The sequence below is a fragment of the Grampus griseus genome (genome assembly GCF_964374135.1).
Source record: "Grampus griseus genome assembly, chromosome: 8".
Lineage (NCBI taxonomy): Eukaryota > Metazoa > Chordata > Mammalia > Artiodactyla > Delphinidae > Grampus > Grampus griseus.
The window spans coordinates 24,054,233-24,078,264 of NC_139002.1; the positions used below are offsets into that span (position 1 = coordinate 24,054,233).

At 36.0% G+C, this 24,032-nt stretch overlaps 1 protein-coding gene across 1 annotated transcript in view; it reads right to left on the minus strand.

The window, feature by feature from the left end:
• DDX10 (DEAD-box helicase 10) overlaps positions 1–24,032 on the minus strand; it is a 292,509-nt gene that overhangs the window by 20,669 nt on the left and 247,808 nt on the right. Inside the window, exon 17 of the mRNA XM_082660858.1 lies at positions 12,737–12,873. Coding sequence (XP_082516984.1) covers positions 12,737–12,873 — 137 coding nt within the window. The remainder of the gene's footprint in view (positions 1–12,736; positions 12,874–24,032) is intronic.

Genomic DNA, 24,032 nt, shown 5'->3' on the forward strand with positions numbered 1-24,032 from the left:
CAAATCTATTCTTCCTCCTATATTTTCCTTCTGAGTGAACAGTAATACCCCTACTAAAAGCCTGGAAGTCATCCTTTAACCACTTCTTCTTCACATCCTTAATTTAATTGATCATTTCTTCACTAATCTCTCTCAAACCCATCTAAGTCTTTCTAGTGCCTCTGTAACTATTTGTTATTCATTCCCCTCCTGACTCAGCTCCGGGAAGCCTCTCCAGACCATCCTAGTCTAGGTTAAGTGCCCTCTTAGGTGCCCCCTAGCACTATGCACTCCTCCATCACACCCTACGAAATGCTGTACTAAGACTGTCTATTTTACTTATCTGCTTCACCGATTAGATTCCAAGTTCCTTGAGGACAAAAACTGTCTTATTCTTTTTTTTGCAGTACGCAGGCCTCTCACTGTTGTGGCCTCTCCCCTTGCGGAGCACAGGCTCCGGACACACAGGCTCAGCGGCCATGGCTCACGGGCCCAGCCGCTCCGCGGCATGTGGGATCTTCCCGGACCAGGGCACGAACCCGTGTCCCCTGCATCGGCAGGCGGACTCTCAATCTCTGTGCCACCAGGGAAGCCCTGTCTTATTCTTTGCAGTCACATTGCCCACTGTAGTATCCATAGGCTCAGTAAATATTTCTTAAATAAATGAATAAACCCACTAGGCTAAGCTTCTATACTGCTAAATATCTGACTGGCCCACTCTATTATCATATAAAGTTAGGCAGAGTAATCTCTAACTAAAACCACATTCCTACTTTCTTTGTGAGTGAGTATATAAGTGGACATTAAAATCTGTACTGCATTTTTTTTTCAAATCGCATATCATTAATCCCAAAGAAATCCAGAAGATCAAAGCTACAGTGAAAATTAAAACATTAATGGCATAAGGAAAATAATACTAGAAAGAAGCACCCAATAACCTCAGACTCAGAATAAGAAATGAAACAATACTTCAATACTACAGAAGGAGTATAACTTGCCATTTTGATTCAACAAAAAAAGAGTAATTTTGATTTTCTTTGAAACAATACATGTAACTTCTCTGGATTATACATCTCATAATGTAAAGAACATCTTTTCCCCTCAGCATGTTTAATGTTGAAATGTCTGCTTTTTAAAATCAGTTACTTAACAGGTAGTTTTACAAAAATTCTGGTATGGAAGAAAGTGGCTTCTGAGTCAGACCTGACTGACTCAAATGTTAGCAAATGCCTAAAACTTGGGAAAACTGCTTAACTTCATGGAGTGTGAATTTCCTAATTTGTAAAATGTGATTAATATCTACCTCATGCAAGATAAGTGATATATGAATAGTAAATGCATTATAAATATTAATTATAGTATCTCCAAATCCCCTTGACGGGAACTAACTTCTCTCTTTTTTATTATAGTCGATTTACAATATTATGTTAGTTTCAGGTGTACAACATAGTAATTCAATATTTTTATAAATAGTACTCCATGTAAAGTTACTATAAAATAACAGCTATATTTCCCTGTATTGGACAATATATCTTTGTTTCTTATTTATATTATACCTGGTAGTTTGTATCTCTTAATCTCAAACCCCTATCTTGACCCTCCCCCCGCCCTCTCCCCACTGGTAACCAATAGTGGTAACCATTAGTTTGTTTTCTTTATCTGGGTCCGTTTCTGTTTTCTTCTATACATTCATTTGTTTTCTTTTTTAGATTCCACATATACGTGATAACATACAGTTTTCTTCTTTCTCTGTCTGACTTATTTCACTAAGCATAATACTCTCTAGGTCTATCCATGTTGTTGCAAATGCCATTACTTCGTTCCTTTTTTATGGCTGAGTAATATTCCACTGTATATATATTCAAAAAGAGTTGATACACCATCAACACATTATAACCTAAATAATTAAGCATAAAAATACATTCAAGTTTTCTCCTCTTATCCCCAATGAATGACATGGTGCTTTAACTCATAACCTGAATTACCTTTCCAGTCTTCAATTGGAGTAATCAGTCCATCTTAACTTCACTCTCCTGTTCTCATAAACTTCATGCTGGCATACACCTTTCTAATGAGTTTCCACTTTATGGACTAGAATAGCAGCTGCTTCTTATCCTCATCACCTTCCATGAAACCAATCAGAATCATAGTCAGTATAGACACATGGTTGAAGGATGATGGAATGAAAAAAAGCTGAGGAATCTCCTCTGGCAGGAATATACATAATTATATAGAGTCGCTATTAGGGTAACTATTTAAATTAAATATTAAATAATTATTTATTTAATATTAATATTAAATATTTATTTAAATATTTAAAGTTTAATAATTGTCCAAGCAATTCATGGTTAGAATGTTAGGATGAATGATTCCTTCTTTCCTAAAGAGAAGGCTTTCAATAATTCTTCAGGTCTCACTTCAGAGAAGTTTTTCCTAACCACTTTATATAAAGCAAACTCTCCCAATTCCTCTCTAGGTAGCCTACATTTACCACTTTCATGGCCCTTATCACCATCTCTTCTCTTTACATTCCCTCACTGGAATATAAGCTTTATGAGGGCTGGGATCTAGTATCTCTATTGCTCTATGCCAAGCACACAGTTAACTTTCAGTGTGTTTAATTCCTGAATAATGGAAACGCTGAGGAAGGAGAACAGACAAGTGAAGATATTTCCCACATTCCAATTTGGTAATATGGACCCTTTATCCACACATTGAATAGGATATGTTAATGACATTATTTTCATTATATCATACATCACTTCAATCTAGTCTGTAGGATAGTTTTGCAGACTGTTTTGAATATAGGGCCTGCCATGTTGTGTATCTGAGGCTTAATGAATGATTTTGATGAGGAAGAAGGAAAGTTCACATCCCAGAAGACATTCAATTCTATTCTTGTAAATGTATATACGCATTTAAAAACTCCTGCTACAGTTTTGTTTTTAGTAATTAAAATGATTATCATATATTAATGACTCTATTACATATCATACTCTGCTTTCTTTTTACCCTAGTTAGATCTTCATGGTAACCTTGCAAGGTAAGAATTATCATCTGATAAAGACTGATGAAGAAAACTGAGGGTCAGAGAGGTTAAGTAACTTAACTTGTCCATGGTCGACAACTTGTAAAAGAAAGTAACATTCAAATTTAGGTCTGTCTATCTGACTCCAAAAGTCACAAATATCCCGCAGGGCGAAGTAGCCTGCCTTTGTTCTAACAGACTTAATTTCACAAAACTCCTACTTCTCCACATGTTGCTAAGTTTAGGATACGGAATGTAGATCCATATTCCCAAACTATATGTGGTGGTACATGTGGGCAAGTCATTCAGTCTCTGGGTTCATAGAACCATAGTACAGATGCATCTGAGACCATTCTTCCAGGAACAGACATACTTTAAATTCCTATGTATTGATACAGAAAGACAAAAGGAGACAGCCTGATTCCTTGATACAATATTTTTCCATGTAGAGGAAACTACCAAGTCTTATTTGGCTTGATTTTTACAAATTCTCTCTCTGGCCCTTAGGAAGCTTTAGTCAACAGTCTTAACAGATGTAGAAAGGGATGGGACATTCCAACAAGAAGAATGTAACCATTAGTATCTGCCATGAATAGGAAGACTACTGATTGTTAAATAGCATACTTTAAATAAATGATTTGTGAATAAACTCCAATACAAGACATCAGAATGTCCTCTGTAACCTGGAAACCACATTCCCTGGGCTACAAGGGTGCTGAATTTGGAACTGCTACTCCAAGTCTCAAGAATGTTCCAAGTGCTGTCTGATATGATTGTGGCCAAGGCACTATAGAAGAAAAGATTTGCCGGGAAAACTTTTCGACTTCTTCCCTGGTGTATGCAGGGCTTTAGAGAAACACAGTGTAATGGAGTGAGCACTAAACTTCCAAGGACACTGGGGCAAGCAGTTCCAATAATTAAGTTACAAAATGGCAACCAGAATCACCAGGGATTCTGTAAGCCTGGAAGACTGTGCAGCCAGAAAGCATCATGATGCCATATGTTAGAGCTCCTTACTTCTGTACTGGCTGCCTTTGTTCATGCACAATTAAGGCTGTGCAAGTTGGTGTGTGCTACATCATAAAATGGAGGACCAACATCACCGTACAAGCCTGTTCAGAAACCTAACAAATGCCAGGACAAGGGGCTGCTGGAAGAAAGCACACTCCCTTTACTACAGTGTCTGTGCAGCTTTCAACCTCATGCTGTTTTCTCATTCTTTTTTGGAATGCAAAGGAAAGAAATCAGGTGAAATTGCAGGCTGAGCTAGCTGCAAGGAAGCTGAGGACTGAGGTGGAGAGCGGAGTATTCACTCACACAGAAACCCTTGGGTGTCCTTTTACAACATGCTGCCAAACTGTGTGTGGAAAGCTACCAAGAGTTCAGCATCTGCATGTCCAGTTTGTGCCCCTATTGTATAAAACTCTCCTTCTTGCATTCATGTCAGTAAATATAGCTTGGACTGTTTCTTAAAGAATTTTAAGCTAATAATAAATGACCTTGGGATCGTTAAAAAAATTCTCAGAGATCTCTATACCTACCCTTAAGTACTGGCACTCTGGTATTCAAATACGTTGTGCCAAAGACTTTCCCCTCATCATAAATTTTCATTTACAGGGCCATGGCAACAGTCCTAATGAAGATTAATTACTGCAGTACATTCCATAAAATCTGCCCAGTTTCCTTCTGATGGTGAAGGCTATCGCATATAGAAATGGAACTGAAAATGTATCATGTCCTTAATGTCTCTTTTCTAGCTGCTCGGTACTAGAAACGGATCTGTAAAAACAATTTAGTCAAAGAAAAGATTGACTGGCTCAGCATTCATTACAAACATAACTGCAAGAGCAGATGATATCCTCTTAGATCAGAATTCTAATAATCCGAAAAGGTTGGGGACTGTGAGAAGGCAACAGTACACAAGGGACTGCAATCACACTACTGATCCATGTACATGTTTCCTTCTAAAAAACACAAACATCATTTGGGATGGGGAAAAAGTTCTGGCTCCCCCAATCTCTATTTTTTTGGTTTATAAGCCCACTTAAGAATCTGATGAAAATTCGTGACACTTTTTCCAGATAAAGGCACGGGAGTGTCTGCTACATGCACACCCAAACCATCATTTTGCACACAATTTCAAGATGTTTGAGATTCCCCTAAAGTTCATCCATAGAGTTCAGGTTAAGAACTTCTCCTCTGCAGCAATTTAGAAGACACATGATTTCTCTTCTCCCAGATTAAAAAAAATATTTAAACACTCAAACAAGTTGGGTTTATGTTATGGATTTTTCTTGCTACTAATCTGTATGTAAAATATATCTGCTCCCCAAAAGCACAACAGCTTTTCTCCTCAAACTACTTTCACTGATTAGCTTTTAATATTCAAGATCATCACCTACCCAATCATGTCCCCAATGTTCTAGCTATCTGGCAAAATTAAGTTTTACAGTTTAGACTAACTCTTCATTAGTCCTTCAAATGATTTCAAGAGAGAGAAAACCCAATGTTCAACAAAGTTATCCATTAAAGAATTACTTATAATAGCAAAAACAAAAGAAAACAAAACCAAACAACTAAGCATGAGTATGACCTAAAATTCTAAAAGAGGAATGGATAAAGAAATTATGACATAACTAAATAACGTAATATAGTCAGTAGGTATTAATGCATTCTACATGAAGCAATATGAAGTAAAAAAAAAAAAAAGGGTGGTGTCATTCTCAAGGATGGTCCTGAAAAGTATCATTTTCAACAGTCTTTTCGGTGAAAGCAGTCAACATGCACCATAATCAGGGCAGCAGCCAAGAGAACCCTACTAGATGTTTCATCTACTAGGTGAACCTACTAGGTGGTTCACCTTGGCCTCATAGCATCCTGAGACATTCATCCATCTTCTTAGAGATCCTAGTATTTCTGAAACATGACAAACCCACCACTGTCACTGAGTGACAGTTATTCAATGGGTGGCTAAATGACAGAGGGGTAGAAAGCACAGGGCAAAACCTGAGACTGCAAGTAAGGTCAAGCTGAGAGCTTCCTAAACCTCAAATTTCTCAAAATGTGTTTTCCCCATCCCAACCCTCACCCCAGAAAATAATGCCTTCCTTCCTCAATAGGTAGCAACCTTTCCCCTAAGAGTCCCAAGACAAATAATACTGCCTTCCCACTCCTCTCCCACCTTCCCCACTCCACCCTCCCTGCTACCCCAACAATCTGCCTTGGAAGTTTGTCCATTCATGCTTCACATCACACAGGATATGCTTTTGTTTTGTTTTAGGGCAATGGCAAAAGGGAAAAAGACAAAAGGAACACAATTTAAAGAAAGTCAGTAAATTAACTCTTCTTGTTATTCACAATTCATGTTAAGTGCTGATAAAAGCTCTATGAACTTTGATAGGTCATGAACTTTGTATTTCACAAAGAAGAGGTGATTGAGATTTACTCTTGAAAGCTGCTAGGCATACTGGAATCAGAGATGATCTCCTGAAGTTAAAAAAAATAAAAGGAAAGAATGGCAGGCACACAATAAAGTCAATATATCACTGAGCTGAGCCAACTTCTTTCCATATCTACCACCCACAGCTAGATTCACCAATGAACACTGGTTCAGTAAGTGAAAACTATACCCAATCCTATTTAACAATCACCTAGACTCTGAGTAAAAAAAATCCCCTTAAAAAATCATCCCCTATATTTAGTGCCAACTATGCCACCAATTAATATAAAATACATAATGTGTCATACTCAGCCCCAACCAAAACCAGTTAAGAAAGGAAAATGCTTTCTGGGAATTTTCCTTCCCCCCAAATTTATCTTTAATGCATACATATTTCTTTTCCAGGTGAAAAGCCTTCCATGTATTACAAAGCTGACTGTAAAGTCATAGAAGAGTAGTTGCTGGGCAAAATTTACTGAAGAGTTGTCACAGAACACTAGGAGAAACCATACAGATTAAAGTGGTTCATCTCCTTCATGTAAGAGATACATGATACATGGGCAAGTTCACTCAAAAACAGAAAACTAGTATAAAACAGATTTTTAAAACAAAACAAAACCCCCAAACAAATGGAAAACCAGACAAAAATCCTTGATCAGCCTTTTGATTCAGAGCTGTGTCAGGCTAGGCAAAAAGAACAGCTAATTATATTAGATGTGAAAATTTACCCTGTACAGGAAAAGGTACCAATCCATATAGAGCTTTTCATGTCTAAATTATGCCAACAGTCTCAGTACAAATTACACGTGAGTGGTCTTATACCACCTAGAATAATCTACCAAATACCCCACCATATAACAATTCTTTATAAAGCAATCTTAGTCAGAGACCGTGTTCTGTGAAGAAAAGATTGATGTAACGCAGTAACAGTCTAACCACAACCTTTTTCTTTCCCTTTTTTGCTTGAAAAAGGTTAAGATGATAAATATTAAAAACTTAATTTGGCTGGATAATGAATATCTGGAACATCCAGCTGCTTCTTTTTCATCATATTCAATACTTCGAAATTTTCACATCATTAGCAATTCACAAGAAGATGGCCATAATCCAAATATAATGAATACTACTAGATATACAAAAATTAATCTTAGATTACATGTTCAGGACCAAATCTCTCTCAGCTTGTGAGGCACAGCTAAAAGGAACACTTTTATTGAAAGAAGAGTTTAACTGGAATATGGTTATACACTTGTCTCACTTCAAATTCTTAAATTAAATTGCCATATTCTTAAATTGCCATATTCTTTAGAAGGGCAATTTAATTCTTAAATTAAATTGCCATATTCTTAAATTGCCATATTCTTTAGAAGGGCAATTTAACCTTCTCCCTGCTCTCTTACAACTTAAACTTACTTCAGGTTTAGCTTAGCCATCACTCCCTTCAGGAAGCTGTTTCTGGTTTGCCAAGCCCAAGTGTTAGGCCCATCACTTTCGTGCTCATCCATCCCTCTCCCCATCACCTCCCCGAGTGCACAAATCACAGTACTTAACCACCATGTTGTTTTGTAATTGCTTGTTTATCCATCTGTAACCTCCACTGAACTAAAAGTTCTGTGAAAGCAGGAAAGGTATTTTTCTTGCTTAATGTTTTATCCTCTGTACCTGCACTATGCCTGGCACAGGATAGGTACTAAAAAAATTCTTAGTTGAAAGAATGGATGGAGGAAATGTGACAAGAAGCCAGAGACTACAGATCAAGTAGAAATTTTTTAACTCTTAAATAATCAGAATGTGATTTAAATAATGCAGAAAGTTGCTTCTCCAGCTCTTGGCACCACATATAGAAGCTAGTCAAATATGTTTATTGTGAAAGCAGTATAACTCTACTATATGGACTATTTGGGAGATTAAGAAATGAAAAATCACTTATGAGCACAAAGATAATTACATGCAATATTCGAGGTCTTATGTCCTCAAAAGGTATGAAAGTCTATATCAAAACTCACTGGAGACAAGAACACGATTCTGTGTAGTTCCCTGCAGACCAGTGAATTCTCTGATGTCACAAAGTCCGCTGCAACAAAGAGCTAGGTTTCCTACTAAATTTTCTGTCTATTTTAATAACAATAATAATAACAACAAATCCCAATATCTTGTATTAACTCTACCTATGCTAGTTCCGTAGAAGGAATCAGAAATGAAAACCACAGAGTAAAACATAGATAGCATGGACCCATTTGTAAGATGGAAGATGAGAAAAGAAAGCAGAGAGCATCAAAGCAAGCTCTCCCTTCTATACCTACTTTCAAAAATAGCCCACAAAAGCTTAGAGCTTCCAATGGAATTCAGGCATCTGCTACTGAGTAACCAGCTAACATTCCTTCTGTACGATGGGCAGATTACCCACTCCCCCTATTTCATAGCTCTGTTTCTAAGGATAAATGGAGCTATTAATGGCAGCATTCTTAAAGTTCCTTAAAAGGAACTCAGGGTCATATCATTTTCATTGTCCCTGGGACTATATTATAAGCAAGGTACCTCTTTTTGTCATGCTAACTTAAAGAAGTTGGATCTTATATATGAGAATCTCTTTTGAATCTCAGTGTTAGAGATGACAATTCTGATAATTCTACAGAGGGTTAAGGAGGGTTTAAATTCTACTGTGGCTATATACTGAGCTGAGGAGGAGGACAGAGGTACAAACTCTTTAAAATCCTATCAGACCTCCCTGAGGAGGAATTACTGACCACAAGTTCAGTCGTTCTCCACTAAATCTGGCTCTCCTTTGCCTATTTCCTACTGACTAAGTGTCTTTCCATGTAGAGAGACAAATGTGTTACCTGTGCTGAATATCTACGGGTGTCACCAAAGTGAAGGAAAAAGAGACATAGAAAGGAAACATTCAAAGAAATTAGCTCATACTAGTTAGTTTGGAACTAATAGCCACTTTCTAATTGGTATAACCAGTCCTATACAAACTCATATCTGAAAATGCTAAATTAATATCCAGAGAATAACCTACTGGCAGAGTGAGGATGACCAAGAGGCTGGAACACTAGCTGTCCTACAATTATTGAGCAGAAGCCAGAAACAGTGCACCAAATAAAACCTGTGAACAAGCCAGGAGGATCCTCTAAAGCTAACATCACAAAATCTTAGCATTCGGTCATGTCCATGAGAGGCAAAGAAAAAAAGATGTAGCAGAACTGGAACAATATAGGAAGATAGAATTGGCGCTATTATTATACACAGCAGAAGCAATTACTACTGTCAAAATTCTAGTGTACGTGAATTTACTTGTGAATGCCTCTTCTTATCCAAAACAGTGTGGTTTTAGTTTACATATATCTTTATTCATTGCCACTGAGGTAATTTCAACAGAGAAGGGAAAATTAGAGTATAAATAGAAATTTCACATGTAGACTATTACTTGTAACTTACCCTAAATCCTACCTTCTAGTCCAGGAATGGAAAACAGGTTTTATCTTGTGTACCAATCCCGATTGATTGATGGACCCTGTTTGAGAAGGACTGCTAGGACTAAATGGAAAGGAATACAGACAAAGCCTATCCTGGATGAGGGATGGGGCAATTAAGCACTAGTAATACATTCTACCATCCCGGGTCTAGTCCATTGGTTCTCAACTGTGAGAGATTTTGCTCCCCAAAGGATACCTGGCAATGTCTGAAGATACTTCTGGTTATCCCAACTGGGGAGGTGCTAGTGGTAGAGGATGATGCTAAACAGTCTACAACCACCTCAAACTCTCCAAAACAAAAAATCATCTGGGCCAGAATGCCAATAATGCTGAGGTAGGGAAACCATGGTCCAGTCAAATCTATCCTATGGTTAGTCCATGGATCAGGTCTTCAGCCAAATAACATTAAATTTGTCTTGAGGTAGTTTTCCTGAGCTACCTCTTCTAATGCCATAGTAATTCTATATAACTTGTCTGGAGTATTAGAACCAGAGGTTCAATTTGATTCAGGCAGATCACACTGACCTGTGCCTAACTTGTATTGTGATCACAGACAAATGATTTTATCCCTCGAAGCCGTGGCTTTTTCATCTATAAGAGGAGGAGGGTGGACTAGATAATCACTGTGCTCATACAAAGACAAAACTGCTAGGAAGCCCCTAAATGTACTAAAGGAATAAAGTCCTTGTTGATATTCTTTTCAACAACAAGATAATTTTTCTTCAGCCTAAGACAAGTTTATCAATTCCTTTCAATCTCTGCTAATATAGTTATCAGTTATGCCTTAACTTAAAACTATTTTAATTTTCATGTAATGCTTAAATATTTCCCATCTGAACGCTTGTCACTGAGTTAAGATGCTTTGGCATCTCTCAAGGTATTACTACCATCTTGTGCATCACCATTACACTATTGGAACTTGGCTTCTTCCAGTTCTCCAACCATCTATTCTGTCATCTCTGGTATCATTTAAGCTATTAGGACCAATTATATAGTTGCTTATCATTATGCTTCTCTCTTTTACTCTATAAATCTCCTTCATAAATCTATTAATCAATACAAGTATTTTAGGGCCTTTTTCTGTGCCTATGACATTAATGCTGGGGAGATGAGTAAAAGCTGGAGCTGAAAGTATTGGTATAAAAAGACAGATTTTCTAGCTACAAAGCATTTACAAGCTCATTAAGAAGATGAAATGTGAAACTATTTGAGAACAAGTCATATTAACTACGTGGTAGTAGGGAAATGTCACTATGAGGGTAAGAGATGCCAAAAGAATGAAATGAAATGTCTGCTGTATGTAGATTAAGGACGACCCAGAAACTATCATGAAAAATGTTAGACAAAAATCCTTATGAATCAGATACAGAAGGATTGCTGACATCTTACCAGTGATTTCAAAGGTTGGCTCTATGTTTTAAAGGTATGTTAGACAGATGTGGAAAATATGGCCAAATAACAAACTGTAAGAACCAATTAAAGTTCCCTTCAGAAAGTAAAATTACACAGAGCATTTAGAAGTTAATGATACAAAGTTATACGTGTTAAGTTAGATCACATCTATCAAAATGGAGATCCCATAAACTACTCTGAAACAGGGACATTTATATAAGAATAAAAAGGGCAACAAACCACCATACTGACAGTTCATCAAGGTCTGGACATGTGTATTTTCTGAAGTAGAATATGCATATTTACTCTTAGAGGTCAATTTCTAAAGATTAGAATTATGCCCTGGACCTAAATTATTTAACCCTTATCATTTAAATATTTTTTCTAAATCCTAATAAATTATTTTCACCTGTGGTGCTTCTTGTGGTAGTAAAGCTATTATGTCCATTACCTAGTTGTCCAATAGCAAATGTCTCAAGTTTCTGGCATCACATGGGAAGACTGCATTTTGGATAAGTCATTTTCACTATTATAAAATAATACTATGTTTAAATGAGCACAATATTAAAATAAAGAGTAACTCTGAAATGATCTCTCTATAGCATTTTTCTCTTAAGGGGATAATCTTTTTGAGACCTTTTCATAATGCTCTTAGTTAAAACTGGATTATAGCTCTCTGTGGCCTATTTTTTCAACTCCAAACTTTTCAGACTAGCAACTTTAGGGGTTCCAACAAGCTTCCTCTCCCTTTCAACCATATTAACTTCATCCATCATTAGTACCTCCCCCTTGTGCCTAAATAGGCTCATTGATTTAGTTCAGTCATGAACCATGCAGTTCAATATTCTCAACTTTTAAATCAACAGAATCTCAATTTAATCTAATACATAGTACTCTGAAAACAAGTGCTGAGCAAGCCATTCAATTCATTACATTTCATCTATTTTTGGCATGGCAGCAAGTAAGTCCACATTAAAATGAACAGATTCTAATTTGAGAGAATTTGTCAAAGGCTGTTTATGTACGAGTTTTCCATTATTTTATGTGTTTCTTACTTAATTTTACATCAAAGAATGTGAAAGTAAAACTGCCCTTTTAAAAAATTCAGAAATAATTTTTAACACCAATCTCAACAGTGAATCAAAATAAAATCTTACCTCTGTTTGCACTAAATATACCCTAGTGCATCAAATACTTAAGCATAAAAGATTCAGAAAGAGAGAGACAAGAAGAGAATAGACAAAGAAAAAGATACAACTCTCATATCACCCAATATATCTGTTAACAGGAATTAACAGAAACAGTAGAAGGGCCCCTAAAATGACGAGAAGAGCATGAGATGTTTGTCTCCACACATCTTTTGGAGTTATTAAAAGGAGAAGACCCATATTCTTAATGCCACCAACGGTAGAAACATACCTAATTTTGTTTTCCATATCTTCATTATCTGATTCTTCGGAGCTTCTGTACTTATCTGGATCTGGAAGTGTGCTTGGATCAAATCCATCATTATCATCATCACTCCAATCCAGAAAGGCTTCTTCTTCATCTTTAGCCTAAGAAAAGGCAAGGGAAATTGTCGTTTAAGAAAACAGCTCATAAATAATCAGGTCTTATTTCTAGCCCCAAATAAATATCCCTAACTGAGATCCTCAAATTAGAAGCCTTTTATTCTGGAAAAAGCCTCTATGTGACTTTCAGAACCATAATCATTTGCACTGAGAAAGAAAACCCATGTCATTTCAAAAGTAAAACAAAATATGGTTCAAAAAGTAAATCACTATTAAGTCCCTTAAACACAATATGGGACAAATTTGACAGTTTAATTACTTCCATGTAACTCAACTATCAAAGAAATAAAGTGTAAAATAAATTTGTTTTAGTGCTCTTGTCCACTACGCAAGTTTCAAAACTACCAAAAATATTAGGTAAAAATGTAAAAGGCCAGACGAGAGAGTACAGAAATATCTGATAATTTTTTGATCGCAATAAATCTTAAAACAACAATCAGATCTGTATTAGCTCATTGATAGTGAAGGGCCTTCTAAATTCGAATTAAGTACGAAGTAACTAAGAACAATTAAAAAATAAGATAGAACACCAAGATACAGAAAGTTGGGAACTATACAGTTTCATCCAAGTAGGTAGGTATTTAGGCTTTTTTACTTTTGTTTTGTGAGAACAAAGTAATGCAATGTTAAAATAAATTTACTACACATTTATGTAATGAACATCCCTTATAATAAGTTTATTTCTGGCAGATTGGTTTTGTCACCTGGTAGATAAGAAATACAAACAAACATTGTCACACGCATTTAACAGCTTATAAGCAGTAAGCAGGACTAAAAAACAATTCTGGACGAATTTCTCTTAGTTACCCACTTTATAATTCTTTTTCACACCATATGAGACAAACTTCAATGCTTCTTTGATTTCAAATGATTAATGCTGTTTCCCAGAAACTGAATAACAACTCAGTATAGCATAGCAATTGACTGTGCAGCCCTCTACTGAAGTCTGCTTACATTCTTTGTACAGCTCTTCCTTGATAACCTCTAAACATAGCCAAAGAAGGAAGAAGTAAAGAAAATAAGGATTAGTCACTACTGCAAAAGTCCTTTATTGCTTTCTTGGTAAAATTCCCTGCTAAAAATAAAAGGTCTGGAAACAAATATCAGAAGGGAAGAAGAAAAGGCTGCCATCAGAGGCAGTAAGCAGTACAACTCAACAGCATACTACTATACAGTCCATTTGAAAATAATCAAGGATGTCAACAAAAATTGAATGTCATTGTATACTGAAGAACACTAATCTCCCAAGCTACAAGGTATTTCCAATTTTCCAGTCTGGTGCTCTCAAAGGAATCTGTTATCTAAAGGTGGAGCCAGAGAATTACCAAAGTAATTCTCAAGCTTTTTTGGTCCCACGGCACCTATACATTTAAATATATAAAGGACTCCAAAGAGCTCCTGTTAAGGTGGATTATATCTATTGCCATTTAATGTATTAGAAGTTGAAACTTAGAATTTTTAAAAATTCATTAATTTAAAAGTAATAATAAACACTACATTATTATATATTAACATATAAGGTAACATAAATAGTGTTTTTATGAAAATAGCTACTCTTTCCAAAACAAAAGGGCTCTGTTTTACATTTTTACAAATTTCTTTAATGTCTGGCTCAGAAGAAGATATCTTGATGCTCATATCTGCTTCTGCATTCAATACATTGTTCTGGTTGAAACATACGAAGAAAATCCAGTCTCTCAGAGATAGGTAGTTGGGAAAGGGAAAAGTAATTTAACAGCCTTTTTAGAGAAGTGCAGTTACTCTCCTTTGATACTACAATAAACACTGATGAGTGGAAGTTTCTTAAAAAGTAGTTACAATGTGGAATCTGAAGCCATTATCAATAAGCTTCCTGTACTCTGTTACATTAAAATCCATTGGTCTACTTTGCACTTTGAATGGATCTTTTACCAGTGAATGATTTCATAACACTGTGCACCAGTCATGTGGAAAATACTGGTTCACTAAATTATGCATATCTTCTTTATATGGATCTTCAAATATTAACACATTTCATTATACAATATTTTTAAAAATCATATTTCTTAATATCATGGTCAATATCATTTTAAATGTCTTTCAAAGTATTGGGAAGCTACTGGTGGATATAAGTTTTCTAAAATTCTAATTTTTTCTTAGAAGCTTGAATTTTTTCATCAGCGAGAAATAATTTCAGTTTTTTCTTTGAAGTGTAGCAATAAGTGTTGTTTTCCTCTGGCTGATTTCAAAATTTTCTCTTTATCATACAGCAGTTAGACTATGATGTGTCTAAGAATGGTTTTCTTTGTATTTGTCTTTCTTGGGGCTCTCTGCAAGCTTCTTGGATCTATCAATGCTTTTCGGTAAATTTGGGAAGTCTTTGGCTATGATTTCTTCAAATATTTTTATGCCTCTTTCTTACCATTCCTTCCATGATTGCAAGAACATGTATAATGGACTACTTCACAGTTCTCTTAGTTTTGTTCATTTTTCTGCAATCTTTTTTCTTTCTGTTCTTTGCACAGGGTTATTTCTACTGGGTCCTCGGGTTTGCTGTTGCTTTCTTCTGACAATTCCAAACTGTTTTTCAGCCTGCCTGGCAAAAATTTTACAGTAATTGTGCTTTCAGGCAGGTCTAATACCACATTTGTTTTTGTTTTGTTTAAATATAGTTTCCATTGCTCTGGGGAGGCTACCTATCTGTTTATTTACATACCTATATTTTCCTTTAATTCTTTTAACATACTTAAAATAGCTACATTGAAATCTATGATAAATTCAAATCTGGGCTAACAAGAGTTTCTATTGAGTACTTTTTCTTGGCCACGGATCACAATTTCCTGCTTCACTACGTTTCATATTTTTGTAGAAAACTAGATACTTTAGATAATATATTATAGAAAAACTTAATTCTGTTAGGTTTTTCTGAGGATTATTAGATTTCTATTCTAATAGACAATTACCTTGCCTGGATTCAAACTGCAAATTCTCTCTAACCCATGGTACTCAGCTACTTATATCTCATCTCTGTTTTGTTCTTATGGCTTCCAACTGCTGTTTTTTTAGCCTGGTTTCCTATGAGTCTTCCCTCAGCCTGTGAAATGTGACACTCAGCCAAGGATTTAGGCAGAGTTGGGCTCCCCTCTCTGTGATTTCCTTGCTTCTTGCGTTTTCCCCTAATCTCCAGTTGCTCTGTTGGCTCTGAGATCTGTACTGTGATATGTCAAGCAGAATACTTGAATTAATTGTATTTTAACACCTAGAATCATTTAATATGCTCCTTTAACATTTACTATAAAGCAAGTGGCCTTCACAAAATAAGTACAATACAAAATAAATTAGAAAGTGAGTTAGTATAAACACCTTAACTCAATATTCCACTATACATGTTTATCTATTTGAAGGAAAATACAAATTCAAAATGACGAAAACTTACTTTTAAATGGATAAAACATTATCTGGATTTGTATTACTATGACTTTCTTGTAATTGACAACATTAAGGTCTTGCTATTTCCTGATCTGTAAGATGATCCCACAGTTGATGCCATACCATATTGTCTGTGCTGCATTATACTCCTCAATTCATGACAATGACAAACAAATTTAAGTTGGCAATCACTCCTTTCAGAAACACAATTTCAACCTACTAAAACTGTAGAGATGATGGAGAAAGACATTTTCATATTGAGCTTTTTGTCTTTTAGTTCATTCTTTGAAGGGTTAGAAACATATAACTATAAAAATGTACAATATCTGTATTAAAAAGTACAATGTGCCTCTATTAATGCCTTTAATCTATTAAAAAATTTTAAAAGCACTATCATCTACAACAAACACAAAGCATAAATAAAAATCACTAAGTAAAGAGGGTATTGCCATAATGAAAACATTCTGGAGAAAAGTACTGAGTTTATCGTTCTGTCAAGGTCTAGTTTAGAAGTATGCTCTTTCTAGTTAGGTAAGGTGGTAAAGAAAATGGACATTGGACATTTTAGCTGCTCTGTCTCTCTCTATCCTTGTGATTTCATGAACCATTTAAAAGCTAATTATAAATATGGCACCATCCTCACTTTTATCTCTCTCTGGACTCATTTTCATGAGGGACAGCACAAATACTATGAGGTACCTATCACCTTCCAAATGCTACCTATCACCTTCCAAATGACTGTGACATATCAGTGTGTTAGAACATCATGGCTGGAAACTCACTGCTCTAAGTAAAAGGGAACCATTTAAGTATTTTAGCAGAAGACTAAACTTGTATCTTACAGATGCTGCACCCTGGCAGCAATGGGAAGGGTCGTTGGAGGGTATAAGATTTGAAGGTAGGATATCAGTTTAAAAACTACAATAATCCAGATGAGGAAAGGGATTCAATGAAGGAAGTGGCAGTGGAGATGGAAGTGGGGAACAGGTATGAGAGATGTCAAGGAGGGAGAACCAACTAGACTCTGTGGACTACATGGGTATATGGTACATTTCAGAGAATCATTATGTTCATAAGCATAGTTGTACATGATAAACATGGTCTAAGAAAGTTTAATAAGTATTATGAAGACGCTTTAGAAAAATGCCTTCCTTCAATAAGTTTTTATTAAGGAGACATGTGACAAACATACTACGAGGTACTGGGGATATAGCAGTGAATAAGACAGAGTCCCTGCCCTGATGATAAAATGAACTGTTCTAGGATAGTTATCCACATAAGCACTAAAATGAAAGCCATGTTCTTCTATTTCTGCAGAGCAGCCACTAACGAATGAATCGACTCCACTAGCCCTGCTAAATGCTTAACATCTGGCAGAATGCAGCCTTCAATTTATGGATCCTGGCTGTCAACATGCCTCTTTCTCTTTAGGTACTTCCAGATTGGAAGATGCAACCACTCCTCCCTCACTGACTAATCATTCTCTCATTTTTCTCTACCCTCCCAGCCCTATGGTCACACCCACACTCCTGTCTTAAGGCTCTGAGAAATTTAAAAAAAAAAAGTAGTTCATACACACTAAGAGATCAGGGTCACCTCTATGAACTGGCTGTTCCTGAAATACAGTTTCAGAACCTCTGAGAAAAATATTTCACCTAAAATAGGAATACTTTTCCTAAAATACACACTTGGAAGACTCAGTTATTAAGTAGGGCAGATGAAAATATCCAAAAAAGAAATGTAACCCAACTAGCTTTTATTTTGCTTTCAGTTTTGATGATGAGAAGAAATACAGATGAGAAGTAGCATTCTTCTACAACAAATTTATGAAGTGCTCTGACATACATTATCTTACTTCATCTTCAAACTCTATGAAGTAGGAAGAAAAAGAATTATTGTTCCCATTTTCAAAATTGAGAAAATGTGAGTCAGATGACTAAATAGCTTAACAAGGTCACACAAATATGTACATATGCTAGGTCTTCTACATCATCCTGAATCTCAACTTTCACCATTAAAGCTTTGAATTTGCTACTTGTACAATTATTTCTTCAGAATCAATAATATTTTATAAACTTCATAAAATATGTACATATGCTAGGTCTTCTACATCATCCTGAATCTCAACTTTCACCATTAAAGCTTTGAATTTGCTACTTGTACAATTATTTCTTCAGAATCAATATTTTATAAACTTCATAAAACATATGGGGGTGCTTTCTGTGTCACCTTGTATGTGACCATTCCCACTTTCATGACCTTTGCTCCCAAGCCTCTCTTCTCTGTTGTGTGGAATACTGTACCACCTTCCTAATGAGTCTCCCTGCAACCATTCTTCTTCTGATCACTCCAATTCTCTGTGTTGTCATTAGAATTTTTTTTAATAAGTTTCAAATCTGATCATGTCTATCACCTGCTTACAAGCTTTGAAGCCACACTTTCAAGATTCTGGAACAAGTCAAGCCCCTTCCCACCTCAGAGTCTGCATTACTGCTACTTCTCTACTGGAATCTTCTTCTACTTCCTTTTGCCTGGTTTGTAGTGTTTTCTGACACCAAACATGTGGTTTCTCTTCAACACTAAGTCTTCAAAGTCAAATGAGTGTCTATCAATTCAATTTAATTCCGACACTATGCAGAGTTAGCATAGACCCCAGGGGTAAAGGGCTCAGTCCCACAAGACTCCATACTTCAGATGCCAGCTGCAAAATGCAGTCACCAAGCTACTTGCCATTCTACCTGGCCGACTACAAATTCAGGGATTCTCACGACCCCCTCCTCAGGTTTGATAATTCTCTAGAACTCAGGAAAATCCTTTACTTATGATTACCAGTTTATTTATTTAAAGGGTATAACTTAGGAACAGCCAGATGGAAGAGATGCACAGGATGAGGTATGCAGTGGGGATGGGGTGCAGAGCTTCCATGTCTTCTACAGGAGGGTCACCTTCCCAGCACATCAACACATTCACCAATCTGGAAGGTCTCAGAATCTTGTTGTTCAAGAGTTCTTACAACTCAATTTCCAGGCCCAACCTCCTCCCAGGAAGAGGGATGGGGCTAATCACATGCTTAGTCTTTCTGGTGACCAGTCCCCACCCTGAAGCTATCTAGACATCCCACCCTGAGTCACCTCATTAGCATAAATTCAACTGTGTTGAACAGGGGCTTCTTATGAACAACGAAACACTTCCATCACTCAGGAAATTCCATGGGTTAAAACCTCTGACTTCATTGTCAGGAACCAGGGACAAAGACGAAATATATATTCTTATTATACCAAACCTGGTTAACTTCAAGTAATCAGGTCTCAGATTAAACATTTCTAAACAGCACTCCCTTAGTAAAACATCCTGTAGATTTCTCTTCAGTGCTATACCTAGAGTGAATTCATTTTTGTTTAATGTCTGCATCCTTTTCTAGGCAGTAAGTTTCATGAAAGTAGAGGCCAGGTCCTGTTATCATTACTGAAATAGATTTCTAGGGCTAAGATGGAGCTGCTCCTGCCTGGGGTGCCACATCAGCAAACCAAAACTTAGACAACTTCCGTGTCCCTATAAATGTCCAAATGCTGTATGTCCTGTCAGCCAATCCCCAAACGCCAAGCCAACTCTGGGTCTTCTCACTCCAAACAAGGTTGATTAATGTGGCCCCAATCAATCAGATATCTTCAATTTTTCTCTTCTTTGTTCTTTATTCTTTATCCTATAAAAGCCTCCTGCCTTCTGCCCCATTTTGCAGTTCTACAAAAGGAAACTGTCCACTTCATGAAATGTTAAAGTTTGTATCACCTAAACTATATTCTTTAAACATTTTTTAACACTGCTCACTACTGTAGTCATGAAGCACAGAGCAGGTTCTCAAATACTTGATAAATAGATATTTAATGTGAAAATATTAAAGTGGAATACAATACTATGAAATATTTATTATTTATTAAATACTGAGTATAAAAAATAAATAAGTACTTATTATTGATAAGGGTTTAACACTAGAAATCCGATCATATGAAATTTAGATCTGATCATAAGACTTTTATTAATAACTGTCAACCACTTAATTTCCATCTCAGATTTCTCAAGTATAAAATTTACAGTATTTAGGTTTAAGGAAGCTTGTAAAGATTTTAATTAATTGCAGATGCTTTGAAAATATGCAATCAGCACCTTAATGGGAAAACAAATTAGTCAGTAAAGAAAAATGAAATGTGCAATATGCCTATAAAATAACAAATAAGTTATGTTTAAAATTCCCTCTAGAGAATCATGCAAGAAAACTTCATGTAAGAGTCTGTATACACACTGAGGGTTTATACATACACAAAGAATCTAGTTATTTCTATACATATGGACTTATGTATGATCAAATTCATGACCATTACATGAATTTGAATTTCATTCAAAAAATATAGAAAACTCAAGCACTCCCTTCAAGTTGAATTAATAATCATTTGCTGAGTGCTTAGTACATTTAGCCCATAATGGGTATGCAAAAATGAATGAGTTAGGGTCTTACTTCTGAGAAGTTTAAAACTTTAGAATATTGTATAAAATTCCTCTGGTAGACAGGCAACAGAATATATCTTGTATACCTCATTTTTTTCTCTAAAAGAGGTATAAACGTATGCTTAAATATGCTTCTACACGTTTTATTTCCCTTATCTCTTTTTATTTCTGAGAGCATTCACAACTACAGCAAAAGCAAAAACAAAAATGAAATTCTAATGTTAAAATTGAATGAGCACAAAATGTCTCAATAAGAAGTGTAACTGGGACTTCTCTGGCAGTCCAGTGGTTTAGGCTTCGCCTTCCAATGAAGGGCATGCAGGTTTGATCCCTGGTTGGGGAGCTAAGATCCCACATGGCTTGCAGCCAAAAACCCGAAAACATAAAACAGAAGCAATACTGTAACAAATTCAATAAAGACTTTTAAAATGGTCCACATAAAAAAAAAAAAAGACCGATTAAGCAAACTCTATAAATCAGGGGTCCCCAACCCCTGGTTGGTGGACTGGTGGTGGTCCGTGGCCTGTTAGGAACTAGGCTGCACAGCAGGAGGTGAGCGGTGGGAGAGCAAGGAAAGCTTCATTGGCCGCTCCCCATTGCTCGCATTACCCCCGAACCATTCCCTCCCCTACCCCGTGGAAAAACTGTCTTCCGCGAAACCGGTCCCTGGTGCCAAAAAGGTTGGGGACCGCTGCTATAAATTACAACATTAACTAAACAATAAATGATTCTTAAAAAGAAAAAAAAAAAAGGGTAACACTCTTGAAGCTGTATTAAAATTAAAAACAAAGCTATATAACTCCAGAACAACTCTGAGAAATGGAGAGGAGGGCTGATGTGAAGTGAAGGAGAATAGATTATTTCCTTTTACTATACAGAAAGTAAAGGATCATCCCTTAGTGCCACAGTAAATTTTGTTAGGCCAAAGACCTTAAATGTTTATAAAGTAAAAGGGAATGAGACAATTTCAACCACTCTACTAAGGAGTAGAGGTGGAAGCCACATTGCATGTAATGGATTAAGGAGTGAATGGGCATTCTTGCTGGTCAGTCAGTGTTTGTTAGTGAGGAAATCAATTCAGTCTAAATATAGAGAATTATCTTTATTGCCTTTCTGCTTACCATATAGCATTCATAGAAATAAGCTTTAAGAATTGTATTTAAATTTTAGTTATTTAATTCCACTTAGGATTTTTTTTTATGATTTTTAAAAAATTTATTTTTTAATTTTATTTATTTTTGGCTGTGGTGGGTCTTCGTTGCTGCGCGCAGGCTTTCTCTAGTTGTGGCGAGCGGGGGCTACTCCTCATTGCGGTGCGCGGGCTTCTCACTGTGGTGGCTTCTCTTGTTGCGGAGCACGGGCTCTAGGCACATGGGCTTCCGTAATTGTGGCTCGCAGGCTCTAGAGCGTAGGCTCAGTAGTTGTGGCGCACGGGCTTCGTTGCTCTGCGGCATGTGGGAACTTCCCGGACCAGGGCTCGAACCCGTGTCCCCTGCATTGGCAGGCGGATTCTTAACCACTGCGCCACCAGGGAAGCCCCCACTTAGGATTTTTAAAAAGGAACCTCCCCATATTGTATGAATTAAAAGCAGAATGTCAACTTTGACACCTCAAAATTTCACAAGGAGGGAAAATTCCAAAATTCATGATAAACTATTTCTGATCCTGACAAAGAATATAAAGACTGTGAAGAAAAGAAAATTTTACAGAAAAATGAGGTATTCAAAATACATTCTGTTCTCACTAATAAAGCTTCAAAACAACTTTCTAAGAAAGCATTGGGAAGATAAAAAAATTCTGATTGCTATATACAGCCAACCATTTTCGATAGTTAAAGAGAGACTGATTTCTGAGATTTACCCAAGCTATAAATCCCAGGTACAAACTTACAGAAGAAATTATGGAAAATGTTTTTTATGAGTTATGAGCACAAAAAGATTAATGTTATTATTAAATGTGCCTGCTGAAAATGAGCATCTACCTACTAAGGTAAATGTGCAGAACAGTAAACCCAAGAGCAGCTGACAGAGCTGAGAAATTACTGTTCCTCCACCATAATGCTAAATTGTAATAGCCTGATTTCCCCTTCACTTTTTAATAATAATGTTATCATACTAATTAAAATATTTTTGAATATTTTCAGTTTATTTCTGTCTCCTAGAAATTTATTCCGTAATGGTGACGTTTGGGTTTAGCTGAATACTGATTTAGTGATATGATACAACAGGACTAATAAAACAATGCATAGAAAAACAACTCAATGATGGCATCTAACACTCTGGAGAGTGTATTACAAGCACTCTTACACCTCTTAAAACAGAGCCAATTAACTGTTCAAGCATTAGTAAATTGGTCCCAGTATGCACTCTTTTTAATTACCCAGGTCAAAGCTTGCCTCTGTCAATCAGAGGATATATTCCAAACCTCGCTAAACACAAACTACAAATTACTTAAAATTCCATCTTTTTCTTATTTTGAAATTGACCAAAATAGTCATGATCTGAATTGTAGGCCAGAGCATAAATGCCAACTACAAACCCAAAATTCTACAAAGTTTCTATATAGGATAAGAAATTTCCACTAAAAAAAAAAAAAAAAGGAAGACAGCATCATTCAATATTCTTTACAGCAGTAAACAAAAGTCTTTTCTTCTTCAAAAATGGAAATGAGTTATAAATTGCTCCCAAGTTCCCTTAAAATTCCACAATCACTACTTAATTGAAAAGTCACATAGTTGTCCTTTATTGGAAGTTTTATTTCTTTTAATACAAAGTATTTTACAAAAGAGTATGCCTAAATGAGCAAAACACCATTTTCCAAAATGTTCTACATTTTGAATCCTATTAACTTTTGTTATTTCCCCCATGACACTTTGGCAACCAAAGAATTGAGTTTTCATTTAAAAAAACTAATAAACCACTGCTAAGATAAGTAGATCTGTCGGAGATAAATCTACTCCAGTAGTCTTAAGTTTTTACTCCATTTCAGGCTTCTATTTTCAAATTTAGTTGAAATGAATTACACATTAAAACTAGAAAAATCATGATCTGCAGCACATAATAAACAATGGCTTACAATCATGAAAAGATTAACTCTCATTTAAGTTGTTTAAATACATTTTTAAAAGTTTACAAAAGAATATCTTAAGTGCCTTATATTATAGAAAGACTGAACTACCATCAATTTCTTACATCTTTGCCACCTTCACCTTAAAGGCAATAAAAATATACTAC